This window comes from Geotrypetes seraphini, chromosome 2, assembly GCF_902459505.1.
Source record: "Geotrypetes seraphini chromosome 2, aGeoSer1.1, whole genome shotgun sequence".
NCBI classification, from domain to species: Eukaryota; Metazoa; Chordata; class Amphibia; order Gymnophiona; family Dermophiidae; genus Geotrypetes; species Geotrypetes seraphini.
In genome coordinates, this window is record NC_047085.1 from 85828002 (window position 1) to 85853821 (window position 25820).

General features: G+C 44.3%; 1 protein-coding gene across 6 annotated transcripts in view; it reads right to left on the reverse strand.

The window, feature by feature from the left end:
• Nucleotides 1-25820, reverse strand: part of LRRCC1 (leucine rich repeat and coiled-coil centrosomal protein 1) — a 148637-nt gene that overhangs the window by 3552 nt on the left and 119265 nt on the right. For all 6 annotated transcript variants that reach the window (XM_033934347.1, XM_033934342.1, XM_033934344.1 and 3 more), the window contains one exon: nucleotides 5540-5675. In XM_033934347.1, the coding sequence (XP_033790238.1) occupies nucleotides 5540-5675 (136 nt within the window). The remainder of the gene's footprint in view (nucleotides 1-5539; nucleotides 5676-25820) is intronic.

The following is a 25820-nucleotide window of genomic DNA, read 5'->3' on the forward strand; positions in this document are numbered from 1 at the left end:
TTATTCCCCTGAGTGGGGTTCGCAAAGCCTTCATATTTGCATGACATGTTATTTTTTTACAGATCCATTAGTGAATTTTCTTTAACTGCATTCCTTTGGGAGTTGACTTTGTGAAGTTATTTCTTTTCCTACGGAATGTCTTTTCCTTCCTTGTACTTATCTCAAGGGTCCTTTACTTCCCTTCCTTGATCTCTGTGGGGACTTTTTTGACATGCCCTTTGAAGCGGTTAACATGTATCATTGTTTCCCCCCCTGGTGGAGTTCATCCTTACAGTTAGTATGTAAGCTTCTGTCTTTCTGGGCACAATGGACAAGGCTGGGGACCAGTTAGCCAAATGGGCTTACTAGATTCTTTTTCTGCCTGAATGGTTTTTCTTGGCCTACATTTGTATACACATTCCATGTAGCCGCTTTTCAATTTCAGTACCTCTTTTTGCAGATCTGTTTTTGACATCATTTACCTTGACTTTCAAAAAGCCTTCGACAAGGTACCGCACGAAAGACTGCTTAAAAAGCTGTGGAAACATGGGGTGCAAGGGGAGGTCCACCGATGGATCAAAAACTGGCTGGCAGACAGGAAACAGAGGGTTGGAGTAAAGGGCCATTACTCAGACTGGTATTGGGTCACGAGCGGAGTTCCGCAGGGGTCGGTGCTGGGACCGCTCCTGTTCAATATATTTATAAATGACCTGGAGGCGGGAACAAATTGTGAAGTTATTAAATTTGCGGATGACACCAAACTCTACCGCAGGGTTGAAACTATGGAAGACTGCGAAGATCTGCAAAGGGACCTAACAACGCTAGAAGAATGGGCCAAAAAATGGCAAATGAACTTTAACGTAGGGAAATGCAAGGTCATGCATGTAGGGAAAAAGAACCCGATGTTCAGCTACAAAATGGGGGGATCACTGCTAGGGGTAAGTAACCTTGAAAGAGACCTGGGAGTGATAGTAGACACATCTTTGAAGGCGTCGGCACAGTGCGCCACAGCCTCAAGAAAAGCAAACAGAATGTTGGGTATCATTAAGAAGGGTATCACGACCAGGACAAAGGAGGTCATCCTGCCACTGTATCGTGCAATGGTGCGACCTCTTCTGGAGTACTGTGTCCAGTACTGGTCGCCGTACCTCAAGAAGGACATGGCGGTACTTGAGGGAGTCCAGAGAAGAGCAACTAAACTAATAAGGGGTATGGAAAACCTCTCATATACTGACAGACTGAAAAAGCTGGGGCTGTTCTCCCTGGAAAAGCGGAGACTTAGAGGAGACATGATAGAAACCTTCAAGATCCTGAAGGGTATAGAAAAGGTAGACAGGGACAGATTTTTCAGATTATGGGGAACCACAAGTACAAGGGGGCACTCGGAGAAATTAAAAGGGGACAGGTTTAAAACAAATGTCAGAAAGTTCTTTTTCACCCAGAGGGTGGTGGATACATAGAACGTGCTTCCGGAGGCTGTGATAGGCCAGAGCGAGTTACAAGACTTCAAAGAAGGTTTGGATAGGTTCCTAGAGGATAAAGGGATTGAGGGGTACAGATAGGAGTAGCGGTAGGTTAAAGGGATAGTCTGGGACCATTGTTCAGGCAATGGGCCTGATGGGCCACCGCAGGAGCGGACCGCTGGGCGAGATGGACCTCTGGTCTGCCTCAGCGGAGGCAACTTCTTATGTTCTTATGGTCTGCATCTGAGTGTTTCTTTTTATCATTACTCAACAGGACAGGTTATTGCATAAGTCTGCTTTGGGGAGGTGTACCTGGGTCTGTGCTGGAACATGTTTCCTCTCCATTATGGACCTAGTGAGTCTCTCTGGCTGCATCTGTGTAGCAGTTTTCCCTTTCACGGTGGCTGTCTTATCAGTTTTTCATGTACTCCTATGAGCCTAGCCTCTCTGAGTTCTCTTCATGTGGAGGCTTTCTCCACTTAATCTTTTCACCCTGTTCTCGGACTCTGTTTTCTTTTGAGAGTCTACGTGGGATCTTAGGCAGTCCTTCCTATTTTTCTCCTGCTAATTCTCCTTGCATGGTTCTCTTCGTTTACTGGTCTTTCTCTTAATTGTCAAGGCCACTGAATGATGGTGTTTTTTCTGGATCTCAGACCTCATGGCTCTGCTTCCTGATTTTCCGGGCAACCACTACAAGCTCCAATTCATACGGCTTTCGAGCTGTGTTCTTCAACCATTCTCCTTACCAGTTTTGGTTTGTTTCCTCCCAGATTCAGGGGGTGTCTGCTTGTGCTGGCCACATCAATTTGATTACAGGGCCTTCTTGTTTTTCCATTCCTGAACATCCGGTTTTTTACCCGGTTGTTTTTTTCCCGAGAGATGGTTCAGACGTTTTTCTCACCCATCTCATTTTCTTTACCGTTTCATTTTCCATACCCGTTTTCCTGTCTGTGTTTTTTTGGGGTACTTTTTGACTCCACTCTTCTGAGAGTGTTTCTTTTTCAGACTGTTTCAATCTTCCACATGTTGTTTCTTTTGAATGACAGCCATTCTCCTGTTTCTGTTATGCCACAGGTCAGACTACATTCTTTTACTCCTCAGTGGTCTTTTGTTTTCCAGTGGTACCAGACGAGGGCTTGTCTCTCAAGCTTGTATATCTTTGACCTCCTCTGGTCTCTATGGAGGTTCCCTTTTTTATTTCTTACCTCCTTGCATGGTCTTCATGCTTACTGCATCTATTTTCTGTCTGGGGGGTTCATATGGGCATTCTACAGCCTCAGGGTCTTTCGACTGCCAGGCATCAGATTTTTTCCCATTTTTACCCTAATTTTTCTTCTGATATTTTCAGATCTCATGATTTTCATCATCTACTCTGTCCTTAAGTCCTCCTTCCTTGCACAGTCAATTCAGGGGTTTTACACTACATGTAATTGAACAAGGAGTCTAGGGCCCTCTCCTGTTATGTCAGGAGGCCCTGTTTTTGTGACCTTGGAAACGATTGGACATCTGCTCTTACTGCTATTCATGGGGAGTTGAAATTTTAGCAGCCACTTTCAGCAGGATTCTTTAATCCTTTTACTCCAGGATTTTTCATTGTCTGGCAACAGTTATTTTTCTCCTGGACTAGGCGAGCATGGTTTTATATACATTCCCTTCGCTTCTTCTCCTGTTGAGCTTTTTCATCAAGCTCACGAGAGCTGTTACCACTATGAGGCATGGTGACCCAGTCAACATGTGTTCTCCCTTCTTCGTTCACTCAAATTTTGGGAGCCCTCTCTTCTTCTCATTTTACTGCTCAGTTCACTCCAACTCATAAATCTTGATTTCTTCCAAACTTTGTTGGTTTTTTTCTTTGGGCTGCATCCGTTTCATTTACATCTTTCTCAGCCCGTTTGTTGATTTCTGCCAGGACACCAGCCACTCGCCTTTGTTGATATCAAAAGTGGTTTCATTTTCTTTCCTGGTGTTTTTTTCTCTGCTTGTTTCCACCTTCCCCACCGGTGGTATTTTTTTGGGTTTGATTCTAGTCTCGAGTCTATAGCTCTCAGACTTCTTTTTAATGCTATTGCATTTTTTCCCTTGATCTGTCGAGGGGCATCCTCTTTCTGATTTCTTCTCTGGTTCCCAGGCTCATGACAGGGGATTTTTCATGTGTGTAACCATACCTCATTCCTTCTTCTGTCATCTGGACTATTCCTGTGGTTCTTTCCTGGTTATTGATGCTACCATTTGTCACAATGGAGTCAGCTCCACTTGCTTTTATTACCTGGAAAATAGTTTTTCCTTATGTCTCTCACCTCTTCCAGGGGGATCGGTGAGTTTCATGCCCTGCTAGCAGCTTCATCCTTATCAGTCTTTCATCAAGCCAAGGTGATTCTGTGTTCATGTCCACAGTATCTTCTCCTATTTTCATTTTGCTCAGTTAGTTCTTCTGTCTGTGTTGTTTCCTTCACCTCGTTTTTCCTACGAGGATCTTGGCTTTAAATGTTTTGTCCTATTAGCGTATTTTTGTCCTCCTTGTTATGCAGGTCAGAGCTGCAGTGATTTTATCCCAACCTTTTCTTTTGATTCAACTCGGTTTGGATATCCTATATTCATGGGAACGATTTTCATTTGGCTGATTGCCTCCCTCTCATTTTTCTTTACTCAGACTGGCCTGGCACAGGGATATCGTGTCCCAGTCCCTAAGTTCGAGTTCTGGCAGCTTTTCTTGTTTTCCTTATAATTACATTACTGCGGATCTCTGTACAGCTGCCACCTGGTCCTTAGTTCATTCCTTCACTTCTCACTATTGTCTGTTTTTTTCTCCAGACGGGATGGGCGCTTCGGCCATTATGTTTTCCAATTGTATTTCCTTGGCCAACTCTCTCACCATCCCCTCTCTGTTAGCTTTGAGGTCACCCATCAGTGAGAATATGCTGCCTGCTTGTCCTGGGATAAAGCACAGTTACTTACCGTAATAGGTGTTATCCAGGGTCAGCAGGCAGATATTTTCACAACCCAACCACCTCCACAGGTTGGCTTCTTAGCTGGCTTATCTTAACTGATGGACCACACGCCTACGTCGGGCGGGAAGGCACTCGCCCATGCGCGGCGTGGGCGTCAAGAACTTTTTCAAGTTCTTGAAGTGTCCGTACCGGGGCTCCATCAGTGACGTCACCTATCAGTGAGAATATCTGCCTGCTGTCCCTGAATAACACCTATTACGGTAAGTAACTTTGCTTTTTTTACATGCAGAAATAGTTCTATAAAATTACCCCTTAAACAAAATAAATTTCATTTTCAAGCATTTATATTCCATCTAGATTCCAGCAAATATGGAATGTGTCATACTGTTTTAAAACAGTGAGTCCTTGTTGATATATTATTCTTAACTTCAGTACATGACCACTGTATTTCCACCCATATTGCTGCTGAAGAAGCCTAGAAGGCAAACTGTGTGGTTCTTGGCATACTTACCTTGCAACATCTTCCATCTTTCTCTCTTAACTACAAATATGCAGCAGGTAGTCACAATATTCAGTGAAAAGTAAAATATTGCTTTTTAAAAAGATATGAGACAATAAGGTATCAATGATATCAAGTTTATTGGACTGCATGTAGGTGGGCAGGCGTTTGTGTGTTGGTGGGGGGGCTGTCCCAAAATCTCCAGCCTGGAACTGGTAAACCAGGCACCTTTGCTAATGGCTCACTAAAATTGTTGAGAACCCTTGAATCTATATATCATCAACTTCTCCTGAACAGAAGGCCCTTTAATCTATTGTGAACCACAGAAGGGAGAAGGAATGTATAGAGCAGGGAGTAAAGCATATTTCTTTGTTTACAATTGTGGGTATTTTCTGCTTGCCATGGCAACCAAACAATTCCACATTCCTTTGCCAACATTCCATGAAGTTCAAAAAGTCTGTTAAGAATAAAGCAGCTGATATTAGGTCTGCCATCAAAGAAGTAAATACTTTGGGTACTGTACTTAGACAATGAATGCTGAAAGGTATAGAAAGCTAGGCATTATGTGAAGATCAGTATTTACAGTGAACAATTTGTTTTCAGATATGCCTGGCAATCTACATGATACAGCAGAAAAAAAAATCCATTACCTTTTCATTTGCAGTTTCAATTTCTTTTTGTTTGTCATTTGCTAGATGTAGCAGTTCTGCTTGGTGAGCTGCTAGCACAGACTCCAGCTGTCTTCGAAATGCATCATCCACAGAATGAAGTTTTTCTACTGCAATCCTAAACATAAAGTGTATTTTCAAACTACAAATATGCATCCTTAGATTACCTTTGAGTATGTTATAGTTTAATCAACTGTACATTGTAATTTGCTGTATATTGTATTCTAAGTATTTTTAAGAATCTGTATATTGTAACTCTCTGATTGTCTGCTTATTGTAACTCTCCGATTGTCTGCATATTGTAATTTGCTGATTGTCCAGCTCTCTTCAATGTGAACCGCCTAGAAGTCTCATGACTATGGCGGTATAGAAGAATAAAGTTATTATTATTATTAATTGTTAGATAACAAGCAGATGACCAAGGGAAACCAGTTCAAGTTCCACTACTGCTCCTTGTGATCTTGGACAAGTAACTCAACCTTCCACTGTTGTGTACAAACTTACATTATGAGCCATTCATGGACAGGAAAGCACAGTTACTTACCGTAACAGTTATCCAGGGACAGCAGGCAGATATTTTCACACATGGGCGATGTCACTGACGGAGCCCCGCAGCGGACAGTCTCGAAAGCAGACTTGCTTGAAGATCTTTATAAGAGCTTACGAGTGCTGCACCGCGCATGCGTGTGTGCCTTCCCGCCCGAACTAGGGGGCGTGTCTCCTGTGAGGATCCTCAGTTCAGATACCTAGCCAAGAAGCCAATCAGGGGAGGTGGGAGGGTTGTGAGAATATCTGCCTGCTGTCCCTGGATAACAACTGTTACGGTAAGTAACTGTGCTTTATCCCAGGACAAGCAGGCAGCATATTCTCACACATGGGTGACCTCCAAGCTAAGCATAAAGGGATGGAGGGAGAGTTGGCAATTCAAGAAAAAAGATTTTGCAAAACAGATTGGCCAAAATGGCCATCCCTTCTGGAGAAAGTATCCATACAGTAATGAGAGGTGAACGTATGAACCGAGGACCAAATGGCAGCCTTGCAGATTTCCTCAATTGGAGTTGATCTGAGGAAAGCTACAGATGCCGCCATAGCTCGAACTTTATGGCCCATGACTCGACCCTGCAGAGGAAGACCAGCCTGAGCATAGCAGAAAGAGATGCAAGCAGCCATCCAGTTGGAGATGGTTCGCTTCGAGATAGGACGTCCCAACTTATTTGGATCAAAGGAGACGAAAAGTTGAGGAGTTGTTCTGTGAGGTTGAGTGCGTTGTAAGTAGAAAGCCAAGGCATGTTTACAGCCCAAAGTATGAAGCGCCACTTCTCCAGGATGAGAATGAGGATTTGGGAAAAATACTTGCAGAACAATAGATTGATTGAGATGAAAATCTGAAACAACCTTAGGTAAGAATTTTGGATCAGTACGGAGGACCACCTTGTCATGGTGGAACACTGTGAAAGGCGGGTCCGCAACCAAAGCTTGCAACTCAGTAACTCGTCGAGCAGATATGAGGGCAATCAGGAATACTGCTTTCAAAGTGAGATACTTGAGGTGAGCCTTATCAATTGGTTCAAATGGAGGCTTCATCAGTTGAACTAAAACAACACTGAGATCCCAGACCACTGGAGACAGTCTAAGTGGTGGATGAACATTGAAGAGACCTTTCATAAATCGGGAAACCATCAGATGTGCAGAGAGAGGTTTTCCATCAAGAGGCTAATGAAAAGCAGCAATCGCAATGAGATGGACTCAAATAGATGTAGACTAAAGTCCAGATTGCAATAAGTGAAATAAGTAATCCAAAACAGAAGCCAAGGAGGTAGACTGTGGCTGTAAGTGACGGGTGGAACACCAGGCAGAAAATCTAGTCCACTTCTGGCCGTAACACTGCCGAGTTGACGGCTTTCTGGAAGCTACCAAAATATCTTGTACAGGCTGAGAGAACTGTAAAGAATCATTTAGGTTGAAAGTAACCAAGCTGTTAAGTGTAGAGAGTGCAGGTTAGGATGGAGTAAGGAACCCTAACTCTGAGTAAGCAGAGAGGGAAAAACTGGTAGAAGTAGAGGCTTCCTGGTGCTGAGTTGAAGTAGAAGGGAGTACCACGGTTGTCTGGGCCACCGAGGAGCTATCAGAATCATGGTGGCATGTGCTGACTTGAGGTTGACAAGAGTCCTGAGAATCAGCGGAAACGAAGGGAAGGCATAAAGAAACTGATCCCTCCAGTCTAGGAGAAAAGCATCTGCCTCAAGACGCTGCGGAGAGTATATCCGGGAGCAAAATAGAGGCAGCTTGTAATTGAGGGGGGAAGAAAAGAGATCTATCTGCGGGGTCCCCCAGTGAGCAAAAACTTAACGAAGTGTTGGAGAATTGATTGTTCTCTCGTGAGGTTGTAGAAGGCGACTCAATTTGTCCGCCAGACAGTTGTGTTGACCCTGAATGTAGACAGCTCTGAGAAAGATGTTGCGATGAATCGCCCAAGTCCATATCCTCAGAGCCTCTTGACACAGGGAATAAGAACCCATTCCTCCCTGTTTGTTGATATAATACATGGCCACTTGGTTGTCCGTCCGCATGAGAACCACAGTGTCGTGAAGAAGGTGTTGAAAAGCTTTGAGAGCATTGAAAATCGCTCTGAGTTCCAACAGATTGATATGATAACGACAGTCCCGCGAAGTCCACAGACCCTGTGTGCGAAGACCGTTGACATGGACTCCCCAAGCGTAAGTGGAGGAGTCCGTGGTTAGTACTTTCTGATGAGGCAGAGTGTGGAACAGCAAACCTCTGGAAAGATTGAAAGAGAGCATCCACCAATGGAGAGACTGCTTGAACAAAGGAGTTACTGTAATCTGTTGAGAAGGCGGGTCCATCATCTGTTGCCACTGGGAGGCCAGGGTCCACTGAGGAATACGAAGGTGAAGTCTGGCAAACGGAGTCACGTGAACTGTAGAAGCCATGTGGCCGAGTAGAATCATTTGCCTTGCAGAAACAAAGGGAAGATGATACACCTGATGACAAAGGCGAATGAGGGTATCTCGACGTGATGGAGGTAGAAACGCTCTGAGTCGGACAGTATCCAGGGTGGCCCCAATGAATTGGAGAGATTGAGATGGGATCAACTGGGATTTTGGAAAGTTGATTTCGAACCCCAGACTTTGGAGGAATAGGATAGTCTGTTGGGTCGCTGCAATAACCTCTTGTTGAGAGGGGGCTTTGATTAGCCAGTCATCGAGGTATGGAAAAACTTGACCTTGAGTGCGGAGAGCTGCAGCCACGACCACCAGACATTTTGTGAAGACTCTGGGGGAAGAGGCAAGTCCGAAAGGAAGGACTCTGTACTGGAGGTGAAGATCTCCCACCTGGAATCTGAGATATTTTTGAGAGGCCGGATGAATGGGGATATGAATATAAGCCTCTGAGATCCAGCGAGCACATCCAATCTCCCTGATCCATCAAGGAATACAAGGTCGGCAAAGAGAGCATCCGAAATTTCTCCTTGACCAGAAATTTGTTGAGAGCTCTGAGGTCCAGAATGGGTCGCAAATCCCCCGTCTTCTTGGGAACTAGAAAGTACCGGGAATAGAACCCGGAGTTCCATTGAGACAGAGGAATATCCTCGACAGCTCGCAGGCGAAGGAGAGCTCAAGCTTCGTGAAGAAGAGGAAGTTGCGACAGATTGGAAAGACACTCTCTTGGAGGGTGATCTGGAGGTACCTGAAGCAAATGAAGAGAGTATCCCTCTCGCAGGATGGTAAGAACCCAGAAATCTGATGTGATTAGCTCCCACTGGTGATAAAAAGTGGAAAGGCGACCCCCGATGGGCAGAGAAGAAGTCTGAGGAAGAGAGATTGGAATGCTCAATCTGGGAATGTCAAAAAGACTGAGCTGGCTTGGTGGCAGCAGGAGTTTGTGACTTCTGTGGACGTTGCTGCTGTTGAGGATGGTGAGGTGGAGGCCTTGAAAAAGCAGGAGTCATTTTCTGAGGGTAACGATGTGGAGCTTGTTTATATGCCCTAGCTGGTGGAGTCTTGGGCTTAGGTCTAACGAGAGAAGCAAAAGAGCGCTCATGTTCTGAGAGACGCTTAGTATCTGCCTCAATAGAATCGTCAAATAACTCATTTCCTTGACATGGTAAGTTTGCCAAACGATCCTGGAGGTTGGGATCCATGTCGACAATGCGTAGCCAGGCCAATCTACGCATGGCTACAGCAAAAGCACAGACTCGAGATGATAGTTTGAAAGCATCATAAGAGGCTTGCAGCATAAAAAGTCTCAATTGAGAAAGAGACTTGAGGATTTGTTTGAACTCCAAAAGGCGTGTCTTGGAAACATCCGGATAAAAGGATGGCAGCAGGTTCAAGAAATGGTTGAAATAATTGGTGAAAATGTAATTATAATTAAGAACTCGATTGGCCATCATAGAGTTTTGGTATAAACGACGACCAAATTTGTCCATTGTACGACCCTCTCTACCTGGAGGGACAGCAGCATATATCTTGGAGGGATGGGCTTTTTCAAAGAAGATTCCACCACCAAAGATTGATGAGAAAGTTGGGATTTTTCAAAACCCTTACAGGGAACAGTGCGGTAACATGATTCCAACTTCGATGGAATAGCAATGATGGAATAAGGAGTTTCCATATTTCGAATAAAAGTTTGTTTAAGCACTGGAGTCATAGGTAATCTCAAAGACTCTTTAGGCGGGTGAGAAAGTTTCATATCTGCCAAATATTCTGGAGTATATTTGGAGTCTGAATGAAGATCTAGTTTGAGAACCTGTCCCATATCAAATACAAACTTGGCAAAAGAAGTGGACTTGGCATCTGGAGAAGGACTTCGAGATCGTGGAGCCACAGAGTAGGAGGGGGAAGCCTCCCTAGAGTATTGAGACAATGGTTCAGACTCAAGACGTACAGTAAGGGAAGAACCAGCACTGTCCACGTGAGGGGGGAGTCAAAGAATGTCTACGCTTCAGACTCCTCAGTGGTGATGTTCCTGGAGTGCGAGGCACAGAATGTGTTGAAGCAGGAGGAGAAGAGTCTCGGAAAACTGACTTCGAAGGAGGAGTCCTCGATCTGGATGGACTTCGAGTCGAGGCAGGTTGTTGACGAGACTTATGCTTCGAGGTGGAAGAGCGAGGAATAGAAGCCTCGGTATCCCGAGAAGAGTATGCAGAGGACTCTCGGCGAAGCTTAGAAGCAAGGTGTCATGAATGCCTTGAGCGATGTTTTGAGCGAGGTAACACTGGAGGCTCAGGCGAGGAATCACTGGAAGACAGCTGCTTCGATGTACGAGACCTGCCTCAAGACACGAGGACTGGGGGATCCGGTTGGGTCTCAGGCTGGTCCACCCGAGGCAGAGTCGAGGCCGGAACTAGTTGAGCCACTATGGAAGATATTTGAGTGGTCAAGATGGACTTTAACATGTCCTCCAGCATCGGCACCGAGACAGATGAATCTTGTCTCGTAGGTGCAGCAGTGCGCTCCAAAGAGGGCGACCTCGAAGGTGAGTATTCCCTTGACTTGGAGGCGCGCTTGGAAGGAGGACACAAGGAGGTCTCTGGTGACTTCTTAGGTACGGCACCTGAAAGGGAAGCAGGAGACTTACCCATCAAGGACGGTTTCACCGGAGGTACTGTCGAGACCTTCGAGCCCAAAGAGGACGAGGTCGAAGTCTTTGCAGGAACAGAAGTCAGAGTCGAGGACGAGGCCTTCGAGACCGAGGCTCCAACCAAAGCCGAGGTCGAGGCCTTCGAGACCGGGACTGCTATCGACGTCTGAGTCAAGGCCTTCGAGATCAGGGCTACCGTCGGGGTCGAGGTCGAGGCCTTGTCCAAAGGTTGCTCCATGTCGAAAAGTTGGAGGAATTGAGCACACCAACAACGAAAAGCCTGAGGTTGAAGACTGAGACAACAGACACAATCTTCAGGCAAATGAGTCGGACCCAAACACTTTAAACAACGGTAGTGAGGGTCAGTGATAGAAATCACCCAATTACACTGACAACAGCGTTTAAACCCGGTAAGAGGCCGGGACATAGAAAATATAAAGTCCGTGTTGAATCGATGTGAGCGGTTGGGCCGACCAGACAAAAAGGAGACAAAAGAAATATATTTTTTTTTTTTGGTTTGAAACAAAAGGAGAATAATAATAAGAAACACAGCGACCAAACTTAAAAGAAATAAGAATCAGCAACGGTGAAAAGAAGGCAAATTGCTGCAGAGCTGAAGAAAAACAACTTCTCGGCTCCGCGGAAAACTTTGAACTGAGGATCCTCACAGGAGACGTGCCCCCTAGGTCGGGCGGGAAGGCACGCGCACATGTGCGGTTCAGCACTCGGAAGCTCTTATAAAGATCTTCAAGCAAGTTTGCTTTCGAGGCTGTCCACTGCCGGGCTCTGTCGGTGATGTCACCCATGTGTGAGAATATGCTGCCTGCTTGTCCTGGGATAAAATATCTACTGTGCTATACCTAAATGCAACTCGTCTTGAGCTACAACTGAAACAATATGAGCTAAATCTAAAATCCCATCTCTTCATCCCTTCAATTCCTCGCAGTTTATTTATTCATTCATTCATATTTTATATTCTACTTACAATTAATTCCCAAGCAGATCACAACCACAAAATACACTACACAGTCTACAATAAGCATACATTCTCCAGCAATATTTCTCCTCTGTTCAAACTTATTTTAAATAAAAATCTCATCCCTTCAAACCCCATTCAGCAATTCATTAAAACACTTGTTTGAAGAACAATGCTTCACTTTCTTTTGAAACCTCAAGTAATGTATCTGTAATTCAAAATCTAGTGGTAATCACAATACAACACAGACAAGATTCTAACAAAACCCACAACAGCCGAAGCAATATCAGCAGACAGGTTCTGGACAGACTTCCCTAAAACCCAATGGACCGAATTGGACAGGCTATACAAAAAATATTGCAAATCAGCATGTGATCTGAATAACTGCCCACCATACCTACTAGCAACAGCTTCCACCAACTTCAAAGCTTGCTACACATTATGGCTGCAAACCACACTCAGGGAAGGCCAGTTCCCACCAGACCTCGGAGAAATTATAATCACGCCAATACTGAAAGATCCCAAAGGTCTAACAAACAGCCCATCAAACTACAGACCAATCGCTTCTATCCCAACATACGTCAAAATAATAGAAGGACTAGTCGCACAACAACTGTCCATGTACCTCGAATCCCACAACATCTTACACCCATCCCAATCCGGATTCAGAACCAACTACAGTACTGAAACTCTACTGGTATCTCTACTAGACATAGCTCGAAGTCACCTCAGCCAAGGAAACAAACTGCTAATCATCCAATTTGATTTATCAGCTGCATTCGATCTTGTGGACCACTACATACTCCTCCAAAAACTAGACGCAATAGGAATTTCAGGTAAAGTTCATAACTGGTTCAAAGGCTTCCTCAAAAATAGAACATACAGAGTCAAATCCAAAGACATTCTATCTGAACCATGGTCCAATCCATGTGGAGTACCACAAGGCTCTCCCCTCTCTCCCACACTTTTCAACCTATTCATATCTTCCCTAGGCACCACCCTAGACGCCCAAAATATTACTTCTCTCAGCTACACGGACGACATTACCATCCTCCTTCCATTCGACATACATAACCCAATCTCCACAGAACGCCTGAAAACTACATTGGAAACAGTGGATAAATGGATGATAGATCACAAGCTGAAGCTAAACTCTGACAAAACCAAATTCTTATTACTAGAGAAAGACAAAACACCATCCCTAACAGAACTGGAAGTAAACTCAATCAAGTACCCTATACAGAACTCCCTCAAAATCCTTGGAATACACTTAGACAGATGCTGTACAATGCAAACACAAATCCAAAAAATCACCCAAAAAGCATTCTTCACAATGCGAAATTTAAGAAAAATCAGAAAATTCTTTAAAAAAGACCAATTCAGGATCATTGTCCAATCCCTGGTACTAAGTATCGTCGACTATTGCAACAGCCTCTACTTACCCTGCCCGACCAACACAATAAAAAAACTACAGACCATCCAGAACACAGCCCTCAGACTCATATATTCACTCAGCAAATACGACCACATTACCAATGCATACCTAGAATCTCACTGGCTACCAATAAAAGCAAGAACACAATTCAAACTCTACTGTCTCATTTTCAAAGTTATCCATGGCACGGCACCCAGTTACCTAAATAACCGTTTTCACTACTACCACCCACCAAGAAAAAGGAGAACACAGAACCTCTTCACCTATCCACCACTCAACGGTACTTGTCGTAAGAAATATACCACAGGGCTAGGACATAACATTAAAAGACAAATGACAACTGTCAATTTTACATATTTATTTAATTCGTTTTCTATCCCATTATCCCCAAAGAGTTCAGAATGGGTTACAGGTTAAACATACATAATTTCAGTACAAGTTTACGTTACAAGTTTTTATCCTAACTTGATACATACTAGGGTCTAATATTAATATACATAATATACAGTTTACCAGTTACAATTTGCCATAGTTCTCCTTACAGTGCAAAGTTTTCAGTACAAGTTTTATCCTAATTTGATACACAGATAGTTTACAGGTTAGATTAGCTGTAATTGCAATGCAAGATTTTACAATACAAGTTTTCCTTACGTGACACATACTGGTTCTGGTACCAATATACATTTCTTTGTAGTCCATCTATCAAGAGCAGAGGTTTAGGTGAAGAGGTACATTTTTATTGCTTTTCTAAAGCTGAGGAGTCCTTCAAGGGATCTGATCTGTGGGGGCAGTCAATTCCAGTGGCTCAGTATGAAGGGCATAACCAGAGGGCGTTTTGAGGCATATTTTGTCCTGGGAGCGGAGGGACTGGTTCACCATGTACAGAGGAGGCTTAGCCATCATGTAGCCTGGTGCCATGTTGTGCAAAGATTTAATTGCTTGCATAAGGCCCTTGACACAATGTTTGGTTACGGGTAGCCAGTAAGATAATGCTAGAGTATGGGAGACAAGGTTGCGGGCACGGATGTTTTTTAGAAGCCTGATCATCGCATTTTGAACATGCTGGAGATGTCAAACATTCTTCACCGTGAGACTGTTGAATAGCACATTACAGTAATCCATGCAGGAGAGTGCTAAGGCAGAGATTAGTTGGGCAAAGTCAGACTCTTAAAAGTAGTTCCTTATTTTTCGGAGTTGTTGCAGGTAGTAAAATGAGGAAACTATCACCTGAGAGATATTCCTAGGCTGCACACTTGGTCTTTTGCAGTTATAATAGTCAAGTCCCAGTGCAGCAAGGGACAGGTGCGATCATAGCGTTTTTTGAGGAGCCAAATGAGTTCCATCTTGGAGGAGTTTAATTGTAATTTGTTGACGGACATCTAGTTTCTGATAGGCAGGTTAAGAATTTAACAATTTGGGCATCACGGGCTTCTCCTAGCGGTAGATACAGTTGGATGTCATCCGCGAAGGAGTGAATCTGCATTTGATATTTATGGGCTACAAGTCTAACATAGAGACTGAATAATAGGGGGGATAGCAGAGCTTACAGTTTCGGTTTCGATAGCACGTCATTGAGAAGAACACTTTGAGATCTGTTATTCAGGAAAGAGAAGAACCATTGTAGCGCAACATCTCAGATTCTGATTTCAGAGGACCACTCAATGAGGAAAGGATGGGTCAATAGTGTTGAAGGCCACTGCTACACCTTGGGTTTTGGCCAGGTATTAGTGACCTGGATTGGCCACCGTGAGAACAGGCTACTGGGCTTGATGGACCATTGGTCTGATCCAGTAAGGCTATTCTTATGTTATGTTCTGTTCTTATGTACTGTGGGTCAAGTGAATGAACACAGTTGAGAGATAATATTATACATGACTTTTCACATATAAATGAATTTTCAAGTATACTATTGCCAAAGCAGATCTGAAACACTTAAAACATTGTAGATCTACCATACGGATCCTCATTATGGTTCAACACCATGAATTATCCAATCTCATCAGAGCCAGACGAATGGCTCCGAGCTCAAACCGATTGATGGATCACTTCCTCTGAGAGGGTGTCCAACACCCACGAACAGAACAATGATTGCAATGAGCTCCCCAGCCCTGAAGGCTGTCATCACCATGATCCAAGAAACAATATGGAGTGGTACACCCCTACAGAGTGAATGCAAGCAAGGCCACCAATCCATGCTTACTCGGGCCTCCAGAGTCCATAGCAGACAAGTCTACAAGGCATCTCAGTGTGGCGCCCAGTGAGAGAGTAAGGCATGCTGAAGAGGATGTAAGTGTTCCCTTGTCAAAGGAACCACATCCAGTGTTGCAACCATGGATCCTAGAACCTGAAGATAATCCCACGCTGAAGGAGCTGACCGCTCCAGAAGAGAAGAAATCTGGGCACACAGACTCTGTCTGCAAACTTCTGGCAAATAGACACGGTTCACAGCCGTATCGAAGAGGACTCCTAGGTATTCCAGTGACTGTGTGGGCATCAGATGGCTCTTCATGAAGTTGACAATCCAGCCCAGGTCTTCCAGCACCTGGAGCACCTGCTCCATTGTGTGTTGTCCCTCGACCAATGAGAGAGGTCTGATCAGCCAGTCGACTAAGTAAGGATGAACCTGTAGGCCCATCTTGTTCAGTTAAGCCGCCACTACCACAATCACCTTGGTGAAGGTCCAAGGCACTGTCGCCAGCCCAAAGGGCAGGGCCAAGAACTGGTAATGCTGTTCCAGAACATGAAACCACAGAAATTTGCGGTGGGCTGGAAAAATGGGAAGTGCAAGTACACCTCTGTGAGGTCTGGCGGCCCTGCCCCGCCCCGCCGTGCCGCCGGACCAATCAGCAAGCAAGGCTTTCATCTGTGTACGTGCTGAGCTCACTGCTCAGCATGGCTATTTCCCGCCGCAACGCCGGACTTGTAAGCTGCACGCCTGAAAAAGAAATCATCCTGGTCGGTGTCATGCTCCGGAGCTTCTACAGCCTTCCTATCTCCCTCTCCCTTCTACCTGCTTCCGGCCACACCCCCTGCTCCGCGGCTCTCTTCGGCAACTCAGCAGCAACGATCGACACAAGCTTCTGACGTCGGGGCCTACCCTCTGCGAGTCCCGCTTGTTTCAACTTCCTTTTTCCACAAAGGCGGGACTCATAGAGGGAAGGCCTCGATGTCAGCAGCTTGTCTTGATCACCGCTGCTGACGAATTGCTGAAGATAGCCGCGGAGCAGGGGGGTGTTGCCAGGTGCAGGTAGAAGGGAGAGGGCCAGATGCAGGACTCGTGGGTGAGGGAGGAGAAGAGAGAGAGAAAGAGAGAGGGGAGGGAAAAAAGGAAATATTTCATACTGGGCTGGGCCTGAGTGGAGGGAGGGTGGAAAGATTCTGGCTACCGGGTGCAGTAACAAAGGAAAAGGGGGGAAAGCTGAAAATGGAGATAGTGACACAAAGAAGAGAAAGAGTAAGCAGGACCTACTGAATAAGGATAGAGATACAGAGGGGACATGAAGAGGAGGTGAAATAGAGACATATAAGTAATGCTGAAAAAGTGTGTGGGGGGGAGATAAAGACATTGAAAGGGCAAATGATGAACATGGGGTTAAGACAAGGACAGAGACAAATGAAGATTCTGAAAAAGTGGTGAGATAGGGATATAGGTGAGATGGACACAAAGAAGGGTGATGCTGGAAAATAGGTGGAATGGTAATTCTGACAAACACAGAAGGGAAATGCTGGATCAAGGAGAGATGGGGCTCAGGCTGGATGGAATGAGGAGAAATGCCTTGTTGGCCCGGAACTTCCTCTCCTACGTCAGAATTGACGTCAGGGAGCGGAATGCTGGTCAGCGTGACGCTTCTGCAGGGAAAGCTTGGGACAGCGGTGGCTTGGGGGCTATTCCCCGATGGCAGTGGCAGCAAACTGAGTGGCTTTGGGGAGGGCACGGAGAAAGAAAGAAAGGGGGCAGATAGGGAGACAGAAAGAAGGGAGAACAGGGAGACAGAAAGAAAAAGTTGGGGGAGAGAATGAGGTCTGGAGGAGAGGAAACATACAGGAGGCTGAAAGAAAGGAAGAAAGATTGGATGCACAGTCAGAAGAAGAAAGTGCAACCAGAGACTCATGAAATCACCAAACAGCAAAGGTAGGAAAAATGATTTTATTTTCAATTTAGTGATCAAAATGTGTCTGTTTTGAGAATTTATATCTGCTGTCTATATTTTGCACTATGGCTCCCTTTTACTAAACCGCAATATCGTTTTTTAGCGCAGGGAGCCTATGAGCATTGAGAGCAGCGCGAGGCATTCAGCGTAACTCCTTGTGCTAAAACCTACTATTGTGGTTTAGTAAAAAGGGAGGGGGTGTATTTGTCTATTTTTGTATTTTGTTACCGAGGTGACATTGCATAGTCATCTGCCGTGACCTCTTTGAAAAAACCCGGAATATGAATAATTAACATTTTCTCTGCCTTTCATTGTGCTTTGTGTTTTTTTTTAATTTTATTGTTGGTAGATCATTTTGACTTAGTCATTATAAAGTAGCTCGCAAGCCCATAAAGTGTGGGCACCCCTGCTCTTACTCTGGGGCACCAGACCTCCCTCACGGCACACACACGGCAAATGGAAGAAAGAGGAGAATTTTTGGTCGTAGGGAGGAAGGTACAGAATGTGAAAGGGAAGAAAAAGATGAGAGTGAGAAATGTGGCAAGGGAACAATGGGACAGATTGAAAGGGATGCAAGAGGGAGGAATATTGGACAGTGGTGAAGGGAATGGAGGGAGAGATGTAGCATAGTGTTGGAGAGGGGTGATAGAAGGAGAAATGTTGGGCATGGGGCTGGTGGGCAGGCACGAAAGATGAGAAAGAGATAAATGCTGGACCATGGTAGGGGGAACCAATGGACAGCAACAGAAGAATTAACAGAAGATGGGAAAGCGGAAAAAAGAAACTGGGACCAACTTTATGGAAAAATAAGTCTCCAGACAACGAAGGTAAAAAACGGAATTTATTGACTAAAATATGTTAGCTTTGGGAAATGTATATGGCAGATGTCTTTGTTTTGTGTTCAAAAGAAAAGGAAATGCATTTCTGGTTTTATTTCTACAGTGTTGAAGTACTTGTTGACCCTTGCTGTGACTGGTGGGGATCCCCAAGCACTGCCAGCAGAGGACCTCCTCTAGAGATGGCCAGAACTCCCCTCCACCAAGCGCAGCAGTCGCTGGCAGCATCCATGAGCCACTGAGGTGTCAGCATCTGTGACTCAGGGACGCTACTGCTGCCTGCCAAGCTTGGCAAAAGGGACCCCCGGCCAACTGCAAAGGAAGTCCTCAGCTGACAGTTTGTGGGTTCTCATCAGCTGAGTATTTATATTTACATTAGAGGTTCTGGTAGAAACCCATTTACAAAGTATGTATTCTTCCCAATTAATATTTCCAAATTAATAAAGTCTCTTTGCTTATTTGTAAATGGGTCTCTACCAGAGCCTTTAATTCAGTAGCATAATTAAATAAAATAACTATTTCTGAAGTTTATAGGGAAGGATGGTGACGGAGGGGATTCCTCGCGGGGACGGGTGGGGACGGAGGGGATTCCTCGCGGGGACGGGTGGGGACGGAGGGATTCCTCACGGGGATGGGTGGGGACAGAGGGATTCCTCACGGGGACGGGTGGGATTTCTGTCCCCGCGCAACTCTCTAGCCTGGATCCCCCAGTCTGGGATGCACTGTATCAGCAAACAAGGGATAAGAAAGGTAAAGATCAGCATCCGGATCCCCAGATCAGGATCAAGCAGCGCAACAGCCACAGCAGGATGAGGCTAGGACGTGCCCACTAACAGATACCATGGAGGTGGATTAAGGCTTCACAGGGGAAGACCACTTGTTTTGAAACTCTAACCACAAAAATCTCATGAATTTAGAAAAGGTGTCCAGCTCCTGGGGCATAGATCATTCTTAGATGACTTAAATTTGTGTTTCTTAAGGCTGGGGAGGATCTGTAGCCTGGATGACTGAAGAACCAGCTGAGCTGAGCCCTGAAAACAATGCTGGCTACCCCACCGGGCTAACTGAGCCTTTGATCAACTGCTTCCACAGGGGGGGGGGAGACTAAACTGGGTGCTTTAGCCCCCCTCAGCTGCGTCATGCAGCACAAGGACGCTCTAAAAGCGCTAAATTTGTGCAATCCTGGCAAGAATCCACATGAGGAGAGTCCTCCATCACAGCAGTTAACTAAATTTTAAGGAAGTAGGGAGCTGAAGAAAAAAAAAGATTGCTAAAAATCCAAGATGGCCACCAGCACAAAATTCATGCCAAAATCGCAATATTTATCACACTTCCCAAACTCTAAAAATGATGATTTTAGGATTTTTCAGGAGGGGGAAACACAGGAGAACATCCAGAAACACTCAATACCTTACTTTTCCAACCTCCCCCGATGTCTCACACAGGGTGTCAGCTTCTGTACTCATTGTGACCTGACAGGATCCATGCTGCAAACCTGCTTTCAGCTTTCTCACAGTAGCTGAATGAGAATTTTATTGCCACAATGCTGGGAATACTTCCACAAAGCTAATCTTCGTGCTACCAGTCAGACTCCTCTATCTGACTATAGCTCAACCCCTGCGGACCACCAGATATGTGCAGAGGTGCGAAGACACCTGCAAGACACCACCTAAGGGTGACTAACAGCCTGCCCTTGACCTCTGCTTAACAGTAGGTGAGACCATTATAGGGACAGTTCTGAACTCCAGAGAAAACTATGTGGGCTGGCCAACAGGTACCAAAAAAGGGATTGGCCTGTCAGCTACAGACTGGCGTCTGTGAATTCTCAAGCAGGCAGAGCTCTAAATTCACTTCAAGCATGAAATTACCCAAAAGGGGATGAAATTACATCGAATTAAAATAATAAAATGGGGAGAGCAGAACACATATAACTGCAGTCATGAGGGCAGAAGGAAAAAACTGTAGAAGGCACTAAACTGCACAGTGAAGTATACCAGAGGCAGAATGAAAAATCCAGAGTGGATTCCTTCTACAGCATGCGGGTATGGGGAAATAACCCAGCTGTCTAGAATATCTCACCCATTGCACTGGGAAAACTAGCCACAGACTTCCCAGACAGATTATGGTCTGGTGTATCAGGATTCAAAGAAATGAGCAGGTAAAAACAAATTTCACCTTGTTTTTCATCCTCCTAGAACAGTCCAGTCAAGTGGACTGGAGGTTTAGGGGATGGAGCTATCACCCCCTGTACACATCATGTTTGAAGGTGACAGTCCCCTTGATAATGGGAGCAGCAATGCCAAAGAACATATACTGCCCATAGTCTTTTCCAATACCACTTTAGCGCTTTCTTGAAGGTGTCACCCATTCTACCATCAAAGGAAGCTTAAAACTGCAGATGCCTGAAAAGAATCACAGATAACACACAAGCAAAACCAATTGCTTTGCTCTACCTCCCTATTGCTCACAAGTGGGCAACCATAAAAGGCCCAAGAAATGAAAAACAAAAAAACAAACTTTATGCACCTGCCCCTCACCAAAGTGATGTGTTTACAAAAGATTCCTGGACAAAACCCTCTCTTTTCAAGCTGGCAAATGGAATGATTGCCTTACCACCCTCATCTCTCTTGCCCCATCCTACCTATCCTTCAGAAAATCTCTCAAAGCTTACCTCTTTGATAAATTTCTCTAACCCCATCCTTCCTTCCTTTCCTCTCCTTCCTCACCTATATACCTCTTCTTCCCCGGATCTTACTATCCTCATCCTGCACTCCCTTGTAACTATATATATTCCTTTCTCTCCTCTCTTCATCCTTCCAAAGTATTTTAGATCAATGTAGTCTTGTTAGAATGTTTATTTCTTATTTTTCCTCTATCTCTATTTTTCACTTCTTTGTTATTCTCCAGGTACTTTAGTTAGATTGTGAGCCTTCGGGACAGTAAGGGAATTTCTAAGTACCTATCTTACTTTTTAATTTTAATTGTTACTGTTACTGGTTACTTTACCCTGGTTAATCTGACTCTGCATCTTCGCTGTAAATGTACAGTCTCTTCTCCTGTAAACCACTCTGAACTGTTTTATGGTATTGCGGTATACAAAAATAAAGTTATTATTATTATTATTGAATGAAAAGAACCTGTAATTTAAGACCAGGAGAGTAGGCTTAGGCAAATACTACTGTAGCCACCGTACTTACTGAGCACAAGGCTCTATAGCCTTTCTCTCTCTATAATATGTTCAGTGTATCACAGACTAACTTGTTTTCTATCTGCTATGCTGGCTTCTGATGTGATCTAAACTGCAATATGCTGTGCTGAAATGTTACTTTGCAAGACTGGCCTTGATCCTGGCACTGATAATCCAGACATATCAGGTCTAGTTTGGAGTTAAACCGATAGTACTGGATAAGTTTAAATGGTAGTAGCAGCCATGTTTTTGTGAATTTCAATGTCGATCTAAATTCATGATAGTCCCCCAGCCCTGAATCAGTTTGAAATAGTAAAAAGCTAGCCATCATTAGGTAGTGGGACTTTGGCAACTGGATTTAAGTCATGATTATAATTACATGCTTTTGCACAGTTAAGTGTTGAATTTTCAAACAAAATATCTTCAAAATTATTATGCATTGAAGAATTTAAGTTTAACTGTTCATTATGAGAAATTGTTAGAAGGGTTTTTATGCCTATGCAGAGGCACTTTTTGAGCTTGTAAGAACAAGAGTTCCGAGCTGTGTCCTGAGGCTTTTTGTTTCCCACTGTGAAGAATCTTACACATTTAGAGTTTTGTCTTGGTTGTGATTTAATTGGATTGATAAATTTATGTAACCCCAGACTGCTTTGAACCTAGGAATCAGAGGACTATTAGGATGTCAAAAACATTCTTGTGGTCTGCCATAGCTACAATAAGGCATGGATCAATTACCTATCATGATGGTATCATGATTTGAAGGCCACTCATGCTCAGAACTTCCATAAGATGCACCTACAAAAGGCACAATCCAGCTATATCACAAGAAGAAGATTATCACCACCTGCCTGCCATGCCATGCGTCTGTGTGAAAGACTAGAATGCTATCCTGTAGGAGGTGGAGACATGAAAATGGTAATGGAATTCAAAAATGTGTGGGAAAAACATAAAGGAATCCTGTATGGAAAGAGAATGGCTTATATGGCAACTCCAGTAATTGGGAAGCAAAGCCAGTGCTGGGCAGACTACTATGGTCTGTGCCCTGATTATGGCTGGACATATTTAGATGGGCTGGAGTGGGGCTTTGAAGACGCTTCATTGGAGAACAAGGCCAGTGATGGTCTTTGCTATTGTCTGTACCCTGAAAATAGCATAGACAAAGATCAAGTATACAAATGTAATATCATATCACACTTTATACTACAAGTTTATCTTGTTGGGCAGACTGGAGGATCATATAAAGATATTAGGTTCTTACCTTGCTAATATCTTTTCTAGGAATTCTGGATGAGCGGGTTATATCCCAGTGCTCGTAAGCCTTGCAGAAGGAATCCACTCTGGATTTTTTTCTGAATCCTTCCTACTTCACAGAGGGCTCTGCTGCCCCCCTAGAGTTAGTTCCCAAGCAGGCAAACGCCTTTTCTAGAACACATGTGAAGCAGGGGTATGGGGAAACTCCCCAAAGAATAAGTCTGCCTGCTCTGAAATTTTAACAAACTTGTTAACCATTGAACAATCAAACAGCAAAACAGTAATGCCAAACAGAAAATTAATGGAGCTCAAATAATACCTCAAACTATCCCAGCATTAGACTACTCTTCATACACAAAGTCTGACTGGTATCCAACCTGTAGGTTTGGATAAGAACATTCAGAGTGAGACAGTAGGCAGGTGCAGGAAATAAATGACACACCTATATACTAGAAAAGATATTAGCAAGGTAAGAACCTAGTCTCTTTTTCTTTTGCAATAAGTATGTCATTCTGGACAAGTGGGATGTACAAAAGCAGTCCCAGAAAATCTAGGGTGGGACCCAAACATGGAGGACCCAAAGGCAAAGTCCTTCCTTGCTGCCATATCCACTCTGTAAAACTTGGCAAATGTATGTAGAGTGGACCAAGTTGCCACCCTACAAATCACCTTAGGGGAGACTGTCCAAGGTTTGGCCCATGACAAAATGGCCCTACAGATCTATCTGGAAACCATGGCAGCCATTGAAATAGCAGCTCTTCATGTGGCAGGAGCGTAGGAAGATGCTCCTGCCACGGTTCACTGCTGAACCACCAGGGATTTTAAGGTACCATTTTGGGGAGGTTGGAGGGAGGTGAGAATTTTTAGAGTTGGCTGGGACAAAAGGTATGAGGGATCCCTCCAATCCCTGTTCACCAGGGATTTTAAGATACCATTTTGGGAGGCGGGAGGGAGGTGAGAATTGTTAAGTCAGCCGTAACAGGAGGCGAGAGGGATCCCTCCTGCCCCAGGCTCACCGCTAGACCACCAGGTCTTATGGCAGACTCAGTGGAGTCCTGCAACATGTCCAGGAGTGGGGTGGGGTTGCTGACCCAAATATAAACCGAGACACCATTTTGGGGCCATTTTTTATTTAAGTATTTATATACCACTAATAGCCTAAGTGGTTTGCATTCAGGTACTTGAACATTTTTCCCTATCTGTCCCGGTGGGCTCACTCTAATGTACTTGGGGCAACGGGGGATTAAGTGACTTGCCCCCACCCACAAATGCAGCAGGGACTTTTCAAGGATAGGATAGGAATCCTTACATATGAGTGATGTCATCTGATAGAGCCCTTGTGAGAGGTTCTCTAGCACTTTTACAGAACTTTTTGAGAACATCTCAGTACTTGCATGCCTATTGCTGCCTACCACATCCTCAAGTTACTTGCGCTATATCAAAACTGGAATTACCTTGTCCGGAAAGATGAGGAATTCTCACAAAGCTGGCAGGCATTCTGCGGTGTTCCCCAAGGACACCCCCCCCCCCCCTTCCTCTATACTCTACAATCTATTCATGAGCTTTGTCGGCAATATTAATGTCAATAAGAGCCTATTATCATACACAGACGACATACTCCTCCTCATCGCAACTGAGCGCGAGTGACTTCAATGACACCTCTCAGAGAATTACCAACAGCATAGACAAGATACGAATGTGGGCTATGCTCAAAAAGCTCAAACTGAACACAGCAAAAACCAACGTACTGTGGTTTCATAGTTCTCTACAAACATTCCCACAGCTATTACCCTGCCCTCAGGAACCAAACTAGATATCAACAAAACCTCCAAAATATTTGGAGTCATATTGGACTCAACCCTCTCCTACGAGTTCCAGATCTCCGACTTACGAAGAAAACCCTTCTATAGCATGAGATAACTCAGACTGATCAGACCTTTCTTCCATAGTCATCACTTCGCAATACTGACACAAATGCTAGTACTGTCTTAACTGGACTACTACAATTCCCTTTATGCAAGTATAAACACCACCCTCAACCGCAAACTACAACTGATTCAAAACACAGCAATACGGCTAATCTTCAAACTGAAAAAATTTGACTCCATAATGCCCTATTTCAACAGACTTCACTGACTACCAACTCTGCATATATTAAATTCAAAACATCATGTATAATATACTACATCTTATATGCAAGCTCAGCTGAAGCTCATAACCCTTTTCATCAATTCTTGATCCCATTCAACCAGAAACATCAAGAAACTTCTTCTGATCCTTCCGTCTCCTAAAGAAATTAAGCGCATATTTAACACAATTATCACCTACATCGGCACAAAGACCTGAAACAGCCTCCCGATAACCATCAAAAGGAACCCTGTTATCCCAAGACAATACCCTACATTGAAATCAGTAGCTGTTATAACTCAAAGAACATCATATCTTCATCCAATGTAAATCTTCTGTCTCTCTCCAATTCTTCCCTCAAGAATACTCTCCCTCTACTCCTCCTGTTTACTGTCTCCTTACTCCTTAATTCTTCTATCTTTTTTGCCTATCACTTGAACTGTATGTCGCCTTAAGCCTAATTGGGCATAGAGTGATTCAAATTGTAGATTAGATTAGATTAGAACTGGGATCTCAAGTCTGTGGAGGCTGTCACACCCTCTCTAAAGGCATGAAGGATAAGAGGTCCTCACAACAAAGATGCCTAGATGACACTGGTTATTCTGAAGCCTCAATGCCATGCTTTAATGAGGGATGATTTAGAGGCATGTCAGCTTCCGTCAGACAAATGGTATTGTTCTTTCTCAGCATTTTCAA